This window comes from Orcinus orca, chromosome 1, assembly GCF_937001465.1.
Source record: "Orcinus orca chromosome 1, mOrcOrc1.1, whole genome shotgun sequence".
NCBI classification, from domain to species: Eukaryota; Metazoa; Chordata; class Mammalia; order Artiodactyla; family Delphinidae; genus Orcinus; species Orcinus orca.
In genome coordinates, this window is record NC_064559.1 from 167073604 (window position 1) to 167093612 (window position 20009).

Below are 20009 nucleotides of genomic sequence, written 5' to 3' on the forward strand. Positions count from 1 at the left end.
CTGTCACCACACACTACTGTCATCACGTGTCTCCCCTGTCAGCTGGGAGGCCCTGGAGGACCGGGGCTGGGTCTCCAGAGCCCAGCACAGAATCCCTTTTTTAAATGAAGGTGCTCTAGGGCCATCTGCAACTTAGAATAAGCCCAAGGATTGCCCTGAGGAGCTCGTCAGTTTCGATGTGTTACCTTAGCTAGCACTGTCCAAGTCCCTACCTGGGGGGAGTCTCAGAGCCACTGTGAGCTGAGGAAGGGGCAGTGGGCATCCCCAGCCCAGCCACTCTCAGCCTTCTCCCCTACGCTTTAGTCAACACTGACTGCCCTGCTGAGTTTTGTGGGCGCTGAGAGCCATACAAAGCCTTCCTAGACAATAAGTAAAGGAGGAGATAGAATGTTAGCTCAGAACCCAGGGCCTCTGCCCTCTGTGTCCAGTGCCTTTTCCAAGACCGTGCAGTGGCCTCGGGCTTAGCACAGATTAGGTCTTAATGAAGGCTCATGTTCAGCCCCTGACACTCCTAGGCTCCCCTGAGCTGGAAGAGAGAGACTGCTGGCAGGCAGGGGAGCCTGAGTCGGGAACTGTCTGAGCTGGACGGTGCTGAGTTCTGGACACAAGTGTGGCTTTGGGGTGAATCTGGGTGGGAGGGGGAAAGGAGACACCCAGCCTCACCTTGGTCCACTGATCCCCCTCGTGCCAGAAGCAGAAGCCTGAGCAGATGGTCTCCCCACGCCTGTGCTCCGAGGTCTCGAGGTGCGTGGGCAGCGTAACTGACCTCATCGCAATGACATAGGGGTCCCTGGAATGGAGGAAGGGTGTGGAGGGGACACAGGAGAGGGTGAGGGCCTGGTTCCAGAGTCTGAGGCACATAGAGCCTGGCTCTGGGCCAAGCTGGAAAGAGGAGATGCCTGTGGGTTAGCAGCTCTGAACTCACCAGGAGCCAGCGTGACTGCACTGTGGACTTTCTGGAAAAGGCCCTCCACTGCAGACACTCAGGAAACAGTGTTGCTCTTTGGGATTTTTGTGCTTCATCTTTTTGCCTGTCTCTAGCAGAAGTGATGCCGTCTCTCTGGCATCCCCACCACGGCACAGCTGACAGCCTCACCACCCTTCAGCCAACACAGGGCCTTCAGAGGCTGGAGGCCAAGGAGTCAGCCATGTGAGAACTGGCCTGTCTGTTGTCTGGGACAAGGCGCCCTCACTATCCCAGGGACAGAGACCACCCCGCTTTAGAGCATGAGTGACTAGAGGGGCCAGGCATCCCCATGTCCTCCATTCCACCCACAGTAAGACCACTGCGGCCAGTAGGAAGCAGAGGGCTGACTCTAGGCTGATGTCCCCTCCCTGGGGAGGAAGATGAGCCCTGCCCACCTCCCACCCCAGAAGGCAGGCACGCACCTGTTGTCACAAGGCTTCCGCCGAGAGGCCAGGATCACAAAATCCTGGGGCTTGGGGTCACCACCGAGGGCGGGGCTGATGATGTGGTAGATGGCATCATCCTCGTCCACCTGCTGCACTAGCTCCACGCTCCTGTGCAAAACCCACGGGCGTCACACTCTCACAGCTCCTCGTGTGAGAGCAGGTCTGACCCAGGCCCTCCCGTGCTTCAGCTGCCCTGAGCAGATGCTTGGGGTATATTTCACCCCTAACACTGCTCAGCAGGGACCACAGGAGGGCAGAAAAGGCTGTCAAGATAAACACACACACGGGCACACAGACACATACACAAGCAAATGAACACACACACCCGTGGGCACACATGCGCACAGACGCATAGATAGACACCCCCCGATGCACACACAGAACTATGGGTGTCTGTCTGTGTGCAGATGCACATGCCCTACACAGATGTGTGATGACTTAGGAGCTGTACTGAATATTCAGTGAGCACCCACTGCGTGCCAGACACTGTTCTAAGAGCATTATGGATACTATCTCACCTAACCCCACATCAGCCCACGCAGTTGGTACTCTTAGTATCCCCATTTTATAGATGAGGGGGCTGAGACTCAGAGAAATAACTCACCTCCGGCCACAGAGCTAATAAGGAAGCAGGTGTGGGACGTGCTTGGGCTGTTGGGCACCAGAGCTGTGCCCCTCAGACCCGGGCACACTGCACGCGTGTGCCCAGGTAGACACACGTAGGCTTACACCAACACGCGCACACACACAAGGACATCCACGCAGAGACACACACAGCCACGTCCAGACCCGCCACCTTTTCCCTGCTCTCCCGCCCACCCTGGAAGCTGCCTCAGGAACGGGGCAGCTGTGGGCAGGGTGGAGGAAAGCTGCTAGGGCCTCCCTTCCCCTCAGGACACACCCCCCAATCCCATCAAGCATCAAGATATGATTGGGCCTTGAAGGCCCACACCAGCCCGCCTCCTCCAAGAAGCCTTCCTACCACATGCCCAACCCCTTCTCCCCAACATCCACCACCAAATCACCTCTCAGGCTTCCAGGATGGCATGGCCAGCAGGCCTGAGGCAAACCTAGACCAGGGCTTTTTAAAGCAACTCAGCCCTTCTTGCAAAGAAACCTTATGCAGAAAGCCTGTGTGTGAACAGCTACAAGCGGGCCTGCTTTGGTGAAGAGAGATGGGGAAAGGTAGGGGAAGGCCAATTTGTCAAATATCAACTCACCAAATGACCTGCTTACTGAATTTCCAAATGCACAGATCCCCCTTATGGATACACTGAGGAATATAGGCTCCTCTTAATAAGCCATTGGAGAAATGATCAAAGAACCCCCAAAGGAGGGTGTTGGCATAACAGAAAATGACTTGAAAGGGATTTGAAAAAATACCAGTTTCAACTTTAACATTCCCATATTAAACACTGAAATTCTGGCTATTTTCCTAAGCAAAAACTTACATGGAGAGTCAATAAATTTGGGGAACAAGTGCATTTATAGGAATAACATTTATATTCAGGAACTCACTACATTAAAAAATAACATTCCTGTACATTCATGTACATATCCATACGAAGAACTGGCAAACTTGGTAAATTCAGCAAATTGGCCGTTCTCTGAGTTACCATGAGTCTGGGAGGGGTTCCCACCCACCCCCTCCACTTCCAACTACCTCCCCAAGCAGTCCCTGAGCCCCTTCTGGGAAGGCAGAACTCCACAGAACACACTTTGAAAATCACTGATCTATCCCTGGGTGCAAATCTACAACCCACACCTCAAGTACCCATTTTAAGAGGAGGGAAACTGAGGTCCAGAAAAGACATGACTTGCCATGGTCACAGTTCGTTAGGCCAGGAACAAGACTTAAACCCAGGCCCCCGACTCCAATTCCAGGCTCACTCTCCTCCCTGAGGGCTCAGACTACCCTTGACTCTGATGCTCACCTAACACATAACCAAGTGCCCCACCCCCATCCTCCCTGCTAAAGGCCGGCAGGCGCTGAGCACAGTGGGGGGACGGCTCAGGAGGAGACACCTGAGGGCCCACCTCTGCATCCCACCCCGCTGCCCTCACCGGTAGTGCTTGTCCCATTCGGGCCTCCGACGGAGGTCTGAGAGGAGCAGGAAGGCATGGGCGGCGTCCACGTTCACCAGCATCTCCATGTGGAAGGAGAGGAACTTGTCCTCCTCTAGAGTGTACAGGCGGACCTGCGTGGGCCAGAGGGCAGCCTCGTTCCTGCGCCTCCTCCTCAGCCTATGCTGGGGACCGGGGCTGGAAGCTCAGGGCTGCCACTGATTGCTGTGTGACTGTGAACAAGCGACTCAACCTCTCTGAGCCTCGGTCGCATTCCCATGTAAATGGGGAGATTCAGCACAAGTGGATGGGAAGGTGTCTGAAGGAGCAGTGACTGTATGCATAAGCACAGGATGGAACGGTACTCACTACGAAATGGAACAAACTCAAACAGGCACTCAACACGAGTGAATGACTTGTGCCAAGAGAAAGAAGTCAGATTGAAAGGTTATATACCGTATGACTCCCCGTATTGGGCATTCTCAAAATAGACAAAACTAAAGGGACAGAAAACTGATCCGTGGTTTCCTGGGGCTGGGGGTGGGAAGAGGCTTGACCACCATGGGGAATGAGAGAAACTGGGGGGATTATGGAAATATTCTGTATCTTGATTATGGTAGCGATTCTGTAACTTTATGTGTTTTCCCAACTAGTAGCATTATACAGTAAAAAGGGGACATTTTACTACATGTAAATTATACCTCAATTTTTTTAATGTGGAAAAATTTTGTTAAAAGGAGATAAAGAAGCAGGGGCCGACACAACAACAGAATGAATCCTCAGAGCCAGGTGCCGTCCAGCCCCCTAAAGTCACAGGCCAAAGTGGCAGAGCTCAAGTCCTCCCTCAGCCCGCGCTTGCCCCAGGCCCCCATCCCAGCAGCGCGTCACTGTAGAAGGAGCAGAGAGAGGGAGGACGCAGCGGGGGAGGATGAAATGGGTGGCAAGAAGGTGGGTGGGCAGGAGAGGATCCGGAGGGGGGACCCCCACTCCAGGCCCTGGCGGGGCAGGTTTGCTTCTATAACTGGGCTGGTTTCGTGACCTCATCCAGCTCCTTTTAAGGAAACTCCCTTTGACTGGAGTGTTTTGAGAGGGTTTTTGTGTCTCACAGTCAGCCACCTCTGGTGGCTCCGAGGAGGAAGGAAAGCTGGGAGGGTGGGGTCAGCTACCTGGCTGGTCTCTGAGGACAGCACCCAGTTGTCCCTGGCCACGAGCATCTTCAGGGAGGAGACATTGTTGTAGCTGAGGTACACCTGGACAGAACACACAGAGAAGCCTCAACTTCTGCCTTCCTCGGGGGCTCCGTGCCGGGCTGCGCTGGGGCGGGGAGAGGAAACTGGACATGAAGGAAGGGGCCCTTGGCTTTGGGAAAGGAGGCCGGGGCTTGGCATACTCCTCCTCTTGGGGCCCCAGCTCCCTCCTGCCAAGCAAAGGGACACAGGAAAGCCCTGGGCCACCTGTGCCAGTCTTGAGGCAGCAGTATCCTGTCCCCTCCGGGCCTACCTCCAAACCCGCTCACAAGAGGGGAGGATCGGGGATCCCAACAGGCCTGAGAACGGGCCGCTCAGAGCAGAAGGCCTTACCTGGTTGCTAGGGTCCCAGGGGACAGAGAGGGGCATCTCCGCCTGCTTACAGGACACAATGTACTTCCTGGGAGAGAGGGAAAACAACAACCTTGTTCCCTTGGGAACCCATCTCTTTCCACAGACTTCACTGCTGGCTTACTGTGTGCCAGGCCCTGTGCTCAGCCCAGCGGCGTGGGAGAGACTCCTGTGTGGCCAGGGAGACTGGATGGGACACAGAAAACAGCAGCTGAGGACATACACACTCAGAGGCGGGGGCGGGCTGGGGGAAAGGTGCAGACCCCCAACACCCTTGCTAAGCGACTTCACCCTATGCCTCAGTGTCCTCAGCTGTAAAATGGGATCAGTGGTCACACCTGCCTCCTCATGGGGTCGTCACAGGGGGAACAGTGCCTGGCACATGGTAAACCCTCCACATATGCACACTTTTCTTATTAACATCGGAGGGTGAATCCTGGTGCGTTGACAGCCCTTTCAAGTTTGTGAAGTTCTTTCACAGCAGAGTCATTCACACCTGGATTTGCTTCTTAAGCAATTGCATCTCCTCTCAGAGCCTTTCTTTCTTCATCTGCCAAACGGGCATCAGAGTCAATGGGAGGAACACAAGAAGTAAATTTGGTCACACCTGGCCAGGTTCAAATTCTCATTCTGCCCATCATTCCTATCTGAGTGCCCGTGGCCACCTAATCCCTCTGTCCTCGCCTGTACAAGGGGCCAGTAAGCCCACTGTGTCATGAGGCCAAGACCAGAGGCTGCCTGGATGTAAAGGCCCAGCCCAGGGGAAGCACCAAAGAAACACAAGTTCCCAGGGCCAGGGAGCAGACAGGGAAGCCCTAGAGCTGTGTCCACTCCCACCACCCGGCCCCCACTTTCCTGTCCAGGCGAATCTTCTTCCTGGCACTGGCCTCTCGGTACCGCCGCTCGCCATCCTGGGGAGAGGAGACAGACTGTGGTGCAGGAGGGACAAACAGCTTGCCCCCACCCCCATTACTGCCTGCCCCCTTCCCCAAAGGGCCCAAGGAGACCCTCCCTGCAGCCCTAAGGTGAAGTTCAGATCTCACTGGGGCAGCCTGCACAGGACAGTGCCCCGTCACTGAGCTCCAGCCCCAGCTTCCCCTGAGGCTCCCTGAGTGACTTTGGGAACACCACCGGCCCTCACTGTACCTGCTTCCTCCTCCGTAAAAGGGGATCCCCAAAGGGCACTTACAACGCTAAGAACCCACATTTATTGAGTACTTGCTATGGGCAGACATGCTTCTGAAGTGTTTTCCATGCAAAACTGCATCTAAGCATTATGATAACCCTCTGAGGTTGGCACTAGTACTATCCCCAATTATTTTATTTCATTTCATTTCATTTTATTATTTTAATTGCCTGCGCTGTGCGGCTTGCGGGATCTCAGTTCCCCCACCAGGGACTGAACCCGGGCCACGGCAGTGAAAGCCCAGAATCCTAACCACTAGGCCACCAGGGAACTCCCAGTACTATCCCCATTTTACAGAGGAGGAAACCGAGTCACGGAAAGGCTAAGTGGCTCAGCCAAGGTCACAGGGCTAAGGAGTGGGGACAGGAACAGAGCCCCGACGGCCTGAACCCAGAGCCACCCTCTGAACCACTACTTCTAACGTCTCCTGACTCGTGAATGTTAAGTGGCAAAAGCCTGAAAGGGCCTCGTGGACTGTCTACAGTCCCACCGCCTGCCAGGCTCCCTGCTCCTCCGGCCACCACCCATCCTGACTGCCCAACGCCCAGCTCTGGAGCGGGGGTCTTCACAGCCCATGCTCAGTCTTGTAAGGTGGGCGGGCTGGGTGGGTGACCTTCGTGGAGAGAAGGGGCAACCTCTCCAAGGTCACTCCCTGGCCCCCCAGAAGCAAGCCCGAGCCGGGCCCAAAGGAGGCACAAGGGAACATTGTTTAGAGCCAGCCTTGAACCCAGATCCCTGACTCTCATTTCTATGCTTTTTGCTCCCCTGTCACCATGGTCAGAGCAGTTGCCACATACTCAGCCCGGAGCAAGGTCAGTATCTCCCCAACAGCCCTGCGAGGCAGGAACTGCAGATACACCCTCCTTACAGATGGGGAGTGAAAGCTCACAGAGGGCACCCGCTAGAACGTGGCCAAGGTGGGGTTCCAACCCACCTCTGACCCCAAAGCCAGTGCTCTTACAGCTCTGCAGGCTCATGAATGCCTGTTAACACCCAGCACGTGGTCTGAGTTCTTCCAGGAAGCACAGGGTGCCTTCCTTGCCCAAGGAGCATCCCCGGGGGCGGGTTATACCGGGGCACTCGGGGCTGGCTGTGTCCCGGCAGAAGGACAGAGCTGGGTCCACTCCCCAGTCCTATCACCCTGGGCAGAGAGGGAGGGGGGCTGGTAGTGGGGCACTCACCCCAGGCTGGGGCCGAATCCAGGGCAGCATCTGAGGCTGGTTATCTGCATCGAGGACCACAAAGGTCATGAAGGCGCTGTTGATGTGCCGCCGCTGGGTCTCGGCCTCCTGGCGGTAGGCCTCCACACACACGCCCACCTCCATGCTGAGGGGAAAGGAGGGCTGGTCTCAGCTGGAAAGACCTTCCCGAGGCCACCCCCTCCCCAACACGCACGCACACATGCACAGAGGCACACACGTACTCCTGCAGTTCCTCCCACAGCCCAGATCAGAGTCCGATGGGCAGGAAACCCAGAACTGTTCCCTTTCAACAATGTTTACAGAGTGCCCACTGCACCCCTGGCCCCATGCTTGTCACTGGGGTCACAGAAATGAATAAACCAGTCCAGTCCAGGTCCTCACGGGCTAACAGATAGGGGATGGGGCAACAAACGTCTATATAAAATACGTCACGTAAGCTGCAAAGGGTGATGGAAAGACATAAGAAAGGAGGTGGAGGGGCAGGGGCTAATTTGAGAAAATGTTCATCATACGCCTATTCACCAGCCCTCTAATAGCCGTAGCCATGCCCCTGACAGCTCGGTCGCTGCTGTTTCTGTATCTCCGACTGTCTTTATGAATAATAAAAGAGCAGCCACCTCCATTCCCCCTCACTTGGGAAAGTCTATGATCCCAGAATGTAGACGTTATGCAGATGGGGAAATCAAGACCTAGAACAGGGCGCTAACTTGCCCAAGGTCACACAACAGTCAGGAAGGAAGAGAACCTGCACTAGGAACCAGGCCTCACAGCTCCTACCTAGTTCAGGGCTTTCCCCCTGCATGACAGTAGAATGTGTGATAGTCAGACTGTGAATAATAAAATAATAATAATAATTTTAATAATAAGCAGCAGGAATGGCTGACCTTCACTGAACGTTTTCTCTGGCATTCTACCAGTAACCCCTCATTGAATCCTCACAGCTACGAGGTAGTTGTGGTGAGCCCCATTTTACAAGTGAAAGAAATGAGACTCAGAGGGGTTAAGTAACTTGCCCAAAGTCACACAGCTGATAAGCCATGAACCAAATTTGAACCCAGGCAGCCTGGCTCCGGATCCCTCACTTTTAACAACTACGCTATCATTGAAAATGACCAAATCTTTGAAATCACCAAAAAGCTTTCATGGGGGTGTCAGAATTCATTCCAAAGGTAAGGGCTCTGGGAACTAACTGTTGTTTTAGGAAAAGGGTAGGAAAGGGTTTGATAAACAAGGGAACACTGGCAAGAGGTGGCCCTGTGACCTGAGCATCCACAGTGTGACAGGACCAGAGACAGGAGCCAGGGAGAGAGACAGAGACACACCAAGCACATGGTGTGACCTGTGACAGCGGCAGGCACAGGGCTCGGGAGGCCAGAGAAGGAATATCAGAGCTGAATCTTGGTGATGGTAAAGGGACCCAGCAGCCAGGCAGAGTTCAGATCTCATCGACCTCGTCTACAGGGGAAACAGTTCCTGCAGTTTGGCAGTAAGGTCCCTTCTTATGTCAGGAAGAGCCCTCAACCCCAGGAGGCCCCATCTCACCCATCCCAGCCCCATACCTGTTCTTGAAAGCGTTGTTCACAATGGCCTTCAGCACCAGACGGTCCCCAACCTGGGACGGGCCCCGGAAGTGGAACATCTCAATGGCCTTCAGCGTAGGGTGGGCATGGCACAGCCGCCTGGAAGAGGCGGGGGTCAGGGGGACAGGGCAAATGCCTCCAGTTCTTCAGCCACTGGCTTGGTCCAGCCTTCTCCTGCTGCCCCCATCCCCAGACCCAGCCCAGAACCACACGTACCACCCTCTGGCCCACCCACTCCCACCCAACCCAGTGACAGCTCTGCCCAGAGGAAGAGAACTAAAGTCCAATATCACAGCTTAGAATACTGAGGTCTACGTGTGTAGCTGGAAAAAAAGCTGAATTTGAGGTGACATAGGAAAGGGCAGGGCTCGCAGTAAACCTTTTCCTTCTAACTTTTACACCCTAGCACCTGCTTTTCCTACTATCTGGAAGCCCTCCCCTTACCCAAAGCTACTCGTCATTCAAGGCCCAGATGAAGTACTCCTCCTCCAGAAAGCCTTCCCTGACTATCCACACTCTGACCCTCCTCTGAGATCTTATCACTCTCATAGCCTGGTCTGCCCAGAATAGCATTGCTTATGTACTGTGTCCACAGGTTAAACACAGAGGAGGGGCCATTGGAGCTGGTCTCTAAAGGGTGAGGAAGAATGTGCCTGGCTGAGGAGAACGTGGGTTGGGGAGGGCACTCATGGCAGAGCGAACAGCAAGTACAAAGTCATGGAGGTATGAGAGTGTCAGTTAGTGAATGTCAGTTATCGTAACTATAAAAACAAGCCCCGATACTTGGAGCAGAACAAGACCTGGACTGGCACAGAGGTTATAGGAAAAGGAAGTAATTATTTCCACCTCCAGGGAGAAGGAAACAGTGAAAGAGGCTTCATGGAGGAGATGGGCAGGATTTTAGCAGACAAAGAATACTGGAGTTGGCATGGTGGGAAGCCAGCCAGGAGTGAAGGCGGGGGATGGGAGCATGGAGGATTGGAAGGGGAAAGGCAAATGGCTTGATTTGCAAGAAGTGTTAAGATCCAGGAAGCAAAAGCGAGCGGGGCCAGGGCAAGGGGAGGCCCTGGTGCCAGCCGGGGGGCTTGGCATTTCCCATGCCATGATGGGAACCACGGAAGGAATGGTGAGCTCACAGAAAATCATTCCTCTCTGGTTCTCTGGGTCTGAAAGAAGAGCCAAGCTTCTGAAGCCTTGAATGCCAGTACCAAGCTGGGGTTTCTCCCGCAGAGAGAGCTGGCCGAGGGAAGGAGGAAGAGAAAGGAGGGGAGGCACAGGCAGGCCACTTCCCTCACCTGGCTGCAATGGTGGCCACGTTCTCCATCCAGGCCATGATCTGGCCCCCGAAAGTATTGCCCTGGTGATTGGCGTGTGGGGGCAGGACCAGCTCCACACTCTCCACTCGGGTCTTCTCGGCTGGCACCATGCGACTACAGTCTCTGCTCTCCAGGTCTGACCAGAGAGGCGCAGAGGGAGGGAGGCGGGGAGGTGAGAAAATTCCCAAGGGCAGACCCTCCCCATGCGCAGCCCAGGACCCCCATGCCCACCAGTCCACCCCACACAGATTCTTTTATTTATTCAGCACCAAGGAGGTGCCGTGCATCTCCCATCTCCTGGGGCGGGGGGGTGGGGGGGTGGGGAGAGCTCATCAGGGAAGGCCTGTGAAAGAGGTAGCCTTTCACCTGGCTTGCAGGCTGCTCAGAGATGCCACAGGCAGGGAGGAGGGGAGGTTGAAGGCCTGAGCCAAGTTCTGGAGACCAGACAGGCAGGACAGTCACAGGGAGCAACGAGGCTTTGGCTTAGCTGGAGCTGAGGGCAAGTAAAGGGACAGCACCCGATGAGGCTGAGTGGCCAGCCAAGGGCCTGGATGCCAGGCTCAGGCATTTGGACTGACGCTTGGGTGGAAGGGCTGTCAAGACAGGAGGGATCTACAGGGGCTGCAGTGGGATGGATGGTTCCCGTGGGCCTTGACAACTGTAGAAAGAGCTGGGCCTGCCCAGCCACGGCCTCCGGGCCCAGCATAAATAACAGCACACGGAATTCAGAGCACAGCTCACTGCCTTCACTGGTGTTTGCTACTTCCGCCTGCTCTCTCTCCACTCTGGGCAGCTGAACCACCCTTGGTTGGTCCTAAAATTGCCTCCTTTAGGTTTCAAGGATGACTCTGCATTCTAGTGTTCCGGACATCAGTGAACAAATCCAAGGTCTCCCCTCTAGGCCTTTGCCCAGCCTGTGCCCTCTGTCAGAAAACCCTGCCTCACCTCTCCACCTGTCAAAATCCTCCCAGTCCAAACTGGACCTTTGTGTGCTGGTACAGGACACTCTCCAAGATATGCTTTAAGGGGAGAGAAGCAAGATACAGAACAGTATGTACTGTATGTTTACTTTTGGGTAAAAAGAGAGGGCAAACTGGTAGGTAGTGTGCTTAACTATGCAGAGAATACTCTGGAAAGATGCCCCCAAATGACGAACAGTAGCTGCCTCTGGAGGGAGCCTTGGTTCTGGGGTAGAAGAGAGTCTTGCTTTTTACTCTATCTCTATGCCTACACCTATCTCTATCTACCTACCTACCTAGCTACCTATCTGTTTTTTTAAAAGTCCTAGGGTTTCAAGGCCAAGCTCAACACGACCTTCCCAAATACCTTGACTCCTAGAGACCCAAATGCATTTAGCGGATTAAAAGGGTTTTCTGTATGTCCCAGGTCCATCTTCATGGCTCCTGGGAGCTGGGCGAGATGTCCAAACGCTCCCTTTTCCCCAGAGGAACCTTGAGGCAAGAGGGCCATCCAGGCCTGAGGCCACCCATGGGTGGACACCCCAAGGAGACTCCCTTCCTCCCTCTGCTCAGTAAGGGCCCAGGACAGAGGGGGCCATGCAGGACATGGGCTGCCCTCCCCATGCACGGCGCTCACCATCCTGAATGACGCAGTTGGCCAGGAGGTCCTTGATGGTGTCTGTGTAGACCAGCCGCATGCGCCGGCGCTCGGCTGCCACGCTGTGCTCTGTCTTCTCCTCCTCGGTCCGCGGCGTGATCTGCTTCAGCTTCACCTGTGGCAGGGGGTGAGGTGGGGGGTGCTCAGGACAAGTTTCCTGGAATAGCGTGAGAGCCTGTCCCCCAGACGGCCATCTCACGCCTGGGGCTGCTGGATGGTTACAAGTCTTGCCCCCTCTTTGTCCCCATCTCCCATCTCCCTGTTGACTGATACATCACTTTCATCCTCCAGTGTCCCTGTCCCCATTCTTGGGCAAAGGCACCATGGATGGGGGGTGTTGACGCAGGACATGGGAGGCAATGGAGAGAACTGGAGGATCCTGGGGTGCGAGGTGCACAGGGAGAGGTGGGGAAAAGCAGAGCGGGGAGGCGCCTGGGGTTCAACCACAGCACGGGGTGGGCCATCTTCTGGGGATTCCCTGCTGTGCCTCCACCTCTACCCCTCCACCAACCCCCAGAATCACCACGTAGACAGGCACCCAGGTGGTCCGGCAGCATCGGGTGGTCAGGTGTAGCCATCTACCTTGGAGACCTCCCGGTGGGCCACAAAGGTGGCCAAGGCCTTGCACACGCTCCACTGCTTGTCAGAGCACAGGTCCTCGGAGGCCACCTGGATGCCCACCTGGAGAGGAAGAGCAAGGTGGACGACTGAGGAGGGAGGAAACAGAGCTCACCAACCCGAGGGCCCGCAGGTGGAGACAGCAAGTCCCACCCCAGGCCTGGCCTCTGGTGCTTCTGTGTCACCTACCAAGTCCAGGGGGCTAGAGACCTGGGGTAGGTTCTGATTCTGCCCCTGGCTCCCGGGGACACCTTGAGCAAGTCACTTCCTTTCTCTGGGCCTCAGTTTCCTCATCTGTAAAATGGGAGTGATGAGGCCCTCTTCCAGAGCTCACAGAGCCCCGTGCATCCCCAAAGAGTCCTCCCATTAAACCTTTAACAGCCCTGCTGCATAGGAATCATGTTCCCATTCTACAATGTGCAGACAGAGGCTGTGGGAGGTAAGCTAATGGACGGAAGTCCAGCGCCCTCCTCCAGACCACTGCCTTCAGGGTCAGGCACAGTGGCTATCTTCCCTGTATTCCTGAGACCACCTGGCTGCTGAAGAGAGGGTCTGAGACTAGGTGTGAAGACCCAGAAGGCTGGAAGTCAAGGCTCACATCAGAATCTACATGGCTTGGTGACCTGGGGCAAATCCCTTCCCCTCCCTAGCCTCAGTCTTCCCTCCTGTATTATGGATATTGGACATTGCCCTAGGATCCCCCCAACCCTGTCAGCTGTTTCAGAACTCTGCTGCCTCAATCGGGGCACTGTGAGTGTGAATGTGAGTGTGCCCGAGCTGGCGGCTGAGAATGAAGAAGAGGTAGAAACCCACCCACCCACCTGCTCACCTCCATACTGGAGTTGAAGGCCCGGTTCACCTTGGCCTTGATATTCACCACTTGTCCAACACTGAGGAGAGAAAAGCAGGAGGTCAGCTTTCCAAGTGGGGACAGAGGGAGAGAACAGGTGTCTCTGCTGAGAGGAACTGGCAGGAGAACATCATGGCATATGGCGCATATTCACATCTACCATGTCACTGAGTCCTCAAAGCAAACCGGCAAGACAGTGTTAGCACCTCATTCTACAGGTGGGGAAGCTGGGGCAAGAGAAGTGGCATGATGTCATTCATCTCCCCCTTTCTCCCGCTTCCCCTTGTCCAATGAATGCTCAAGCTTCTCTTTGCTCTCAGCTCAACAGTCCTTCCTAAGGAAAGCTCTCCCTACCCTCCCGGAGCCCCATAAGGTTCACCCTCCTAACACTTCTTCCAACAGATTGACCTCTGTCTCCCCCACAGTCCTTAAGCTCTGCTGGGGCAAGGATCATGTCTGTTTTCTCACCACTGAATCTTCAAGTCCTTGCACATGGCACAAGGTAAGCCATGAATAGTGGCCTACTGAATTAATGAATTCCACAATTATTGAATGCCTACTAAGCACAAGATAACTATAAACACAGGGTAGGAAGGGAAAGAATACCTACTACGTGCCAGGTACTTGGCACGACCTCATTTGAACCTCAGAACAGGTTCGGCAGGTAGGTTTAGGGGGGACTGAGTATCAGAGAGGGTAAGCCATTTGCCTACGGTCACCCAGCTAAAGATGGACAGAGCCAGGATTCTAGACTGATTGTACTGAGCACCCTAGCCCTGCTCTTTCCAGCTGCAACTGTCCCTCTGGAATGACTCCCAGGTCCAGATGAACATCAGAATCCCTGAGCGAGCCACCTTGCTGCCCTGTGCTGACTTTTTTAAATTATTTATTTATTTATTTATTTTTGGCTGCGTTGGGTCTTCATTGCAGCGCGCAGGCTTCCTCTAGTTGCGTCCAGCGGGGCTACTACTCGTCGTTGCAGTGCACGGGCTTCTTCTTGTGGTGGCTTCTCTTTGTTGTGGAGCACAGGCTCTAGGCACGTGGGCTTCAATAGTTGTGGCGCACGGGCTTAGTTGCTCCGTGGCATGTGGGATCTTCCCGGACCAGGGCTCAAACCCGTGTCCCCTGCATTGGCAGGCAGATTCTTAACCACTGCGCCATCAGGGAAGCCCTGACTTGTTCATTTCTGTTATTATTATTTTTTTTTAGTAGTTCTAATAGTCAGGTAGGGGACTATCACTTTTAGGAGATGCATGCTGACATATGGAGGGATGAAGTGTCATGATGTCTGCAACTTACTTTCAAGTAGTTCACACAACAGTGATACTGTGGATTCCGTTCCAGACCATGGCAGTAAAGCAAATATCGCAATAAAGCGAGTCACACAATTTTTTTGGTTTCCTGGTGCATATAAAAGATATGTTTACACTATACTGTAGTGTATTAAGTATGCAATTGAAATATGTCTAAAAAGCAATATACATACCTTAATTTAAAAATACCTTCTTGGGACTTCCCTGGTAGCACAGTGGTTAAGAATCCGCCTGCCAATTGAGGGGACACAGGTTCGAGCCCTGTTCTGGGAAGATTCCACATGCCACGTAGCAACTAAGCCTGTGTGTCACAACTACTGAGCCTGTGCCCTAGAGCCTGCGAGCCACAACTACTGAGCCCGCATGCCACAGCTACTGAACCCCGTGTGCCTAGAGCCCGTGCTCCACAAGAGAAGCAACCGCAATGAGTAGCCTGTGCACCACAACAAAGAGTAGCCCCTGCTCGTGCAACTAGAGAAAGCCTGCGTGCAGCAATGAAGCCCCAATGCAGCCAAAAATAAATAAATAAACTTATTAAAAAAAAAAACTTTCTTGCTAAAAAATGCTAACCATCATCTGAGCCTTTAGCCAGTTGTAATCTTTTTGCAACAGTAACATCAAAGATCACTGATCACAGATCACCATAAAAAATATAATAATAATGAAAAAGTCTGAAATATTGCAAAAATTACCAAAATGTGACACAGAGACACTAAATGAGCCAATGTCATTGGAAAAATGAGGTCAATAGATTTGTCTGATGCAGGATTGCCACAAACCTTCAATTTGTAAAAAAATGCAATATCTGCAAAGTGCAATAAAATGAGGTATGCTTGTATTTATCCACATACAGATAAAGCAAATTTAGCAAAGTGTTCATTATTAACTCTCAGTAGGGATGATCACAGCACTATTCAACTTTCTATAATTTTGAAAGTTTTCATAATAAAAAAGTAGAAAAAAAAAAAACTTCCCTCATCCCCCAAGTAAAAATAAGTCTATTTTTTGCAGTACTAAAAAAAACAGAAAGAAGTTTATGACCCTTCCCCTTCGTCCTCCTCCCCTCCCCCTCTCTAGCCCCCCCTCAAAGCCAAGCAGTAACCCATTTGGACTCCCAATCTTCTCTTCCTTCCTGACTGTCCTCCATCTCACAGCTCAGGCCAAAACTGGCTCCATCCCCAGGGTCCGTGCCCAGCCTCCTTGTGGCCCCCTTCAGGCTGCTAATTTCCCAACACCCCTCCAGAGGCAGCTCCAACAAATAAATGTGACCCCTGTTCAAGCCCTTCCCCAAGACCAATTTACTAGCAGGGGACAGAGGAACATGTTAAATGACACCACAGTGATGCTAACAGCAAAACCCAGATGATGAAGAACTCTAGAGAACAAATAACCAGGTTTCAACAAATAGACTGGGCTTCCCTGGTGGCGCAGTGGTTAAGAATCCACCTGCCAGTGCAGGGGACACGGGTTTGAGCCCTGGTCCGGGAAGATCCCACATGCCATGAAGCAACTAAGCCTGTGGGCCACAACTACTGAGCTTGTGCTCTAGAGCCCGTGAACCACAACTACTGAAGCCCACACACCTAGAGTCCGTGCTCAGCAACAAAGAGAAGCCACCACAATGAGAAGCCCACGCACCACAACAAAGAGTAGCCCCCACTTGCCGCAACTAGAGAAAGCCTGCGCACAGCAACGAAGAGCCAACGCAGCCAAAAATAAACAAATAAATCTATTTATTTAAAAAAACAAACAAACTTCAAGAGAAGACAGATAGAAAGGGAGAGGAAGCGGGGAGGAGAGGGTGTTGTGGGGAGATGTAGGACCTAAGGGTTAAAAAAAAGACTTAAGAGGGGGCTTCCCTGGTGGCGCAGTGGCTGAGAGTCCGCCTGCCGATGCAGGGGACACAGGTTCCTGCCCCGGTCCGGGAAGATCCCACATGCCGCGCGGCGGCTAGGCCGTTGAGCCTGCGTGTCGGGAGCCTGTGCTCCGCAACGGGAGCGGCCACAACAGTGAGAGGCCCGCGTACCGCAAAAAAAAAAAAAAAAAAAATACTTAAGAGGGAAGTCCCTGGTGGTCCAGTGGTTAGGACTCGGCACTTTCATTGCCAGGGCCTGGGTTCGATCCCTGGGCGGGGATCTAAGATCCTGCAAGGCATGGCCAAAAAAAAAAAAAACATTTAAGAGACCTAGCAACCAATTGCAACCTGATTTGCATCCTGACTTGAGCAACAAAAATAACTGTAAAGCAAAACAAAATTTAAAAACAAATTCATGAGACATTGTGGGCAACTGAATGCTGACTGGATATTTGATGTTAGTGAGAAACTGTTCATTTTCTTTAGGTGTGGTAGTGGTATTGAAATTATGTTTTAAAAAGTTCTTATCCATTAGAGATACATTTTGTGATATTTTAATTTTTTTTTAGAATTTTAATTAAATTAAATTAATTTATTTGTTATGTTTTGGCTGCGTTGGGTCTTCGTTGTGGCGTGTGGGCTTTCTCTAGTTGCGGTGAACAGGGGTTACTCTTGGTTGTGGCACGCAGGCTTCTCACTGCAGTGGTTCCTCTTGTTGTGGAGCGCAGGCTCTAGGTGTGCAGGCTTCATTAGTTGTGGCACGGAGGCTCAGTAGTTGTGGCACACAGGTTCTAGAGCGCAGGTTCAGTAGTTGTGGCGCACGGGCTTAGTTGCTCCGTGGCATGTGGGATTTTCTCAGACCAGGGCTCAAACGTGTGTCCCCTGCATTGGCAGGAGGATTCTTAACCTGCGCCACAAGGGAAGTCCTTTGAGTTATTTTTAAATGGCAAAAGCAAAAACAAACAAAAAAACCTTCCCCAGCTTTCCTCAGGTATGGCCAGGCCTTTCCTGGCCACCAATCATGCTCCAGGCCTCTCCCCAGCTTACCCTCCTTCCCAGGATCCTCTCCAGCTTTTCCCCCCACCCACACCCTTCTCTTCCCAGACTCACCTCCACTCCACTGGGTCCCGCAGCGTGTCCATCCATCATGTACACACCCCACCCCAGCCTTCTCTATCCCTTGCTCCTCCAAGTGCCAGATCTCGTGTTGGCAACAGAGACCCAGAGCTGGCCCAGCTCAAACACCTCCTCCAGGAAGCCACCCTTGACTACCCTCTGTGCCACTCACTATACCCACCCCCAGACATATAGGCAATGAGGCCTGTTTGTTAAGAACAAGGGCTCTGGGGCCAGACTGCCTGGCTCGTAGTATGTCCTGGGTTCTCCACCAGCTGCATGACTTGAAGCAAGTTACTTCACTTCTCTGTGCCTCCATTTTCTCACCTGTAAAATGAGGGTACTAATAGCCACGACCTCATAGGGTTGTTCTGAGGACTTAAGTTAATTAAAAAGACATTACCAATAATGCATCAATATTGGCTCATGGTAATAACGCATCAATATTGGCTCATTGTGACAGAGGTACCATACGAATGTAAGATGTTAGTAACAGGGAATCTCGGTGTGGGGTATATGGGAACTCTGTACTATCTACAGTGTTTCTGCAAATCAAAAACTATTCTAAAATAAAAGACATTTAGAAAAAGTATTACAAAGCACCCATATGCAGAGATCATTATTACCCTGGAATTCGCTGCTTTGAATGGAAATTATGTTTCTCTATCTGCCTCCCTGCATTCTGGGAGCTCCTGGGGCACAGGGACTATGTTCCAGCTGAATTTGTGGACCCCAAACCCAGCATGGGCCCTGGTCCACAAGCAGTGATGAATGACTACATAAGTGGATACAGGGACTAGCCAAACTTTTTCCTTAACCACAACTCGTGGGGCACCAGGACGTCCTGAATAAGTCCTTGGCACTTGATGTCCTAGGCACTGAGAGAGTTTAAGAGCAGACCTGGAGGCCAAAGCACTGTATGCAGCCCTGCAGCCTGTCCTGGGCAGAGGGCTCAGCATGCTCCTTGGGTCCCAGCAAAGCTGTGCAGAGACAAAGCTCAGCACAGTGTAATGAAGCTCTTCTAACCAGTACAGACAGTTAAAAAAAAAAAAAAACCCGAAAACCCAAAAACCAGGAGGTAATGAGTTCCTCATCCCTGGGGGTACGTGAGCAGAGGCTGAATGGTCCAAACTTCTGGGTCAGACTCTGCCAAGGCACCTTATCCAGGGACCTCCCTACAGTCTGATGACCAATGACCCACAGAGAATGTCCAAGCTCAGAAAGGCATTCACTGATTAAGTCTAAGCCCTTCCACTTTGAAGATAAGAAAACTGAGGACCAGAGAAAGAGACTGCCTTCCCCAAAGTCGCACAGCACCCCATGATACTGCCTCAGCAGCACCCAACTCCAAGCCTGGCTGAGGGAGCTGCCAGCCACAGGGCAGCTTCCAGCCCACCGCCGTCCCAGAGACCTTGCAGACGAGACGGGTCACTGCTCACCAAAGGCTGCCCCCCCTCCATCTGCAGAGGCCCTCAGTCAGCTGAGGCAGGTTCCAGGCAGCACACAGGCTGAGCAGGCAGTAGATGGGGGAAGGGCTCTGGGCTCGTGATGGGGAGACCAGAAGGAAGGGCAGGAGGGGCCGCTTACCTAATGGTGTGCTCAAAATAGATATCGTCCATGGAGGCTGTGACGCAGGGGCAGCCAGCATGCCTCTCCGCTGGCGTCAGGAGAAGAAAGCACGCATTAGCAGCCTCCCCATGACCCAGGCCTCTGATCAAACGTCAGACCGCCTAGCTAAGGCCTGCCTCCTCGCCCGTGCTCCCACCCTTCTTTACTTTCCTCACCGTGATTACGACACCCTGACCCTGTCTTACATATCTGGGTTTCATCTGTCTTAGTGCCTCTCCCTCCTGCTAGACTGCATGTCACTTGAGGGCAAGGATTTTTGCCTGTCTTGTTCACTGCTGTGCCCCAGTCTGGAGCAGCGCCTGGCATGCAGGAGATACTCAACGAGCAGCTGTCGAATGAATGAATGATGACGCCATGCTATTCCACTTCCTGACCTCCTAGAGTGCCCGTACCCCTGTCCAGTCAACCTCACCCACCTTTGTCTCCTTGCCTGAGTCATTCTTCCTCTGAGGACTGTGCTCCCACGCCTTAGTCCTTCTAGAATCCCTTCTCTGCCCCCAGGGCTGGGGCAGAGCCTCTGGTCTGTTCTCCCAGAGCCCTGCTTCCACCTCCCTTTCCCAGCTCCCACCAGACAGTGCTGGGGGACAGTCAGTCTCCTGTCTGGCCCCCCCATCAGACTGTGAACTCCCTGTGGGCTCGAGAATACTGGGGC

General features: G+C 53.1%; 1 protein-coding gene across 5 annotated transcripts in view; it reads right to left on the bottom strand.

The window, feature by feature from the left end:
• ACOT11 (acyl-CoA thioesterase 11) overlaps positions 1–20009 on the bottom strand; it is a 69166-nt gene that overhangs the window by 2255 nt on the left and 46902 nt on the right. For 4 of the 5 annotated variants that reach the window (XM_049710961.1, XM_033435431.2, XM_004273810.3 and 1 more), the window contains exons 3-15: positions 19316–19385; positions 13424–13484; positions 12559–12657; positions 11956–12091; positions 10339–10495; positions 9023–9142; positions 7443–7587; positions 5927–5986; positions 5058–5120; positions 4644–4727; positions 3478–3611; positions 1390–1521; positions 664–790 (exon numbers count right to left, since the gene is read on the bottom strand). In XM_049710961.1, coding sequence (XP_049566918.1) covers positions 664–790; positions 1390–1521; positions 3478–3611; positions 4644–4727; positions 5058–5120; positions 5927–5986; positions 7443–7587; positions 9023–9142; positions 10339–10495; positions 11956–12091; positions 12559–12657; positions 13424–13484; positions 19316–19385 — 1388 coding nt within the window. Of the gene's footprint in view, positions 1–660; positions 791–925; positions 1128–1389; positions 1522–3477; positions 3612–4643; positions 4728–5057; positions 5121–5926; positions 5987–7442; positions 7588–9022; positions 9143–10338; positions 10496–11955; positions 12092–12558; positions 12658–13423; positions 13485–19315; positions 19386–20009 lie in introns of those variants that run through there. The other variant, XR_004485366.2, reaches the window with a different exon arrangement.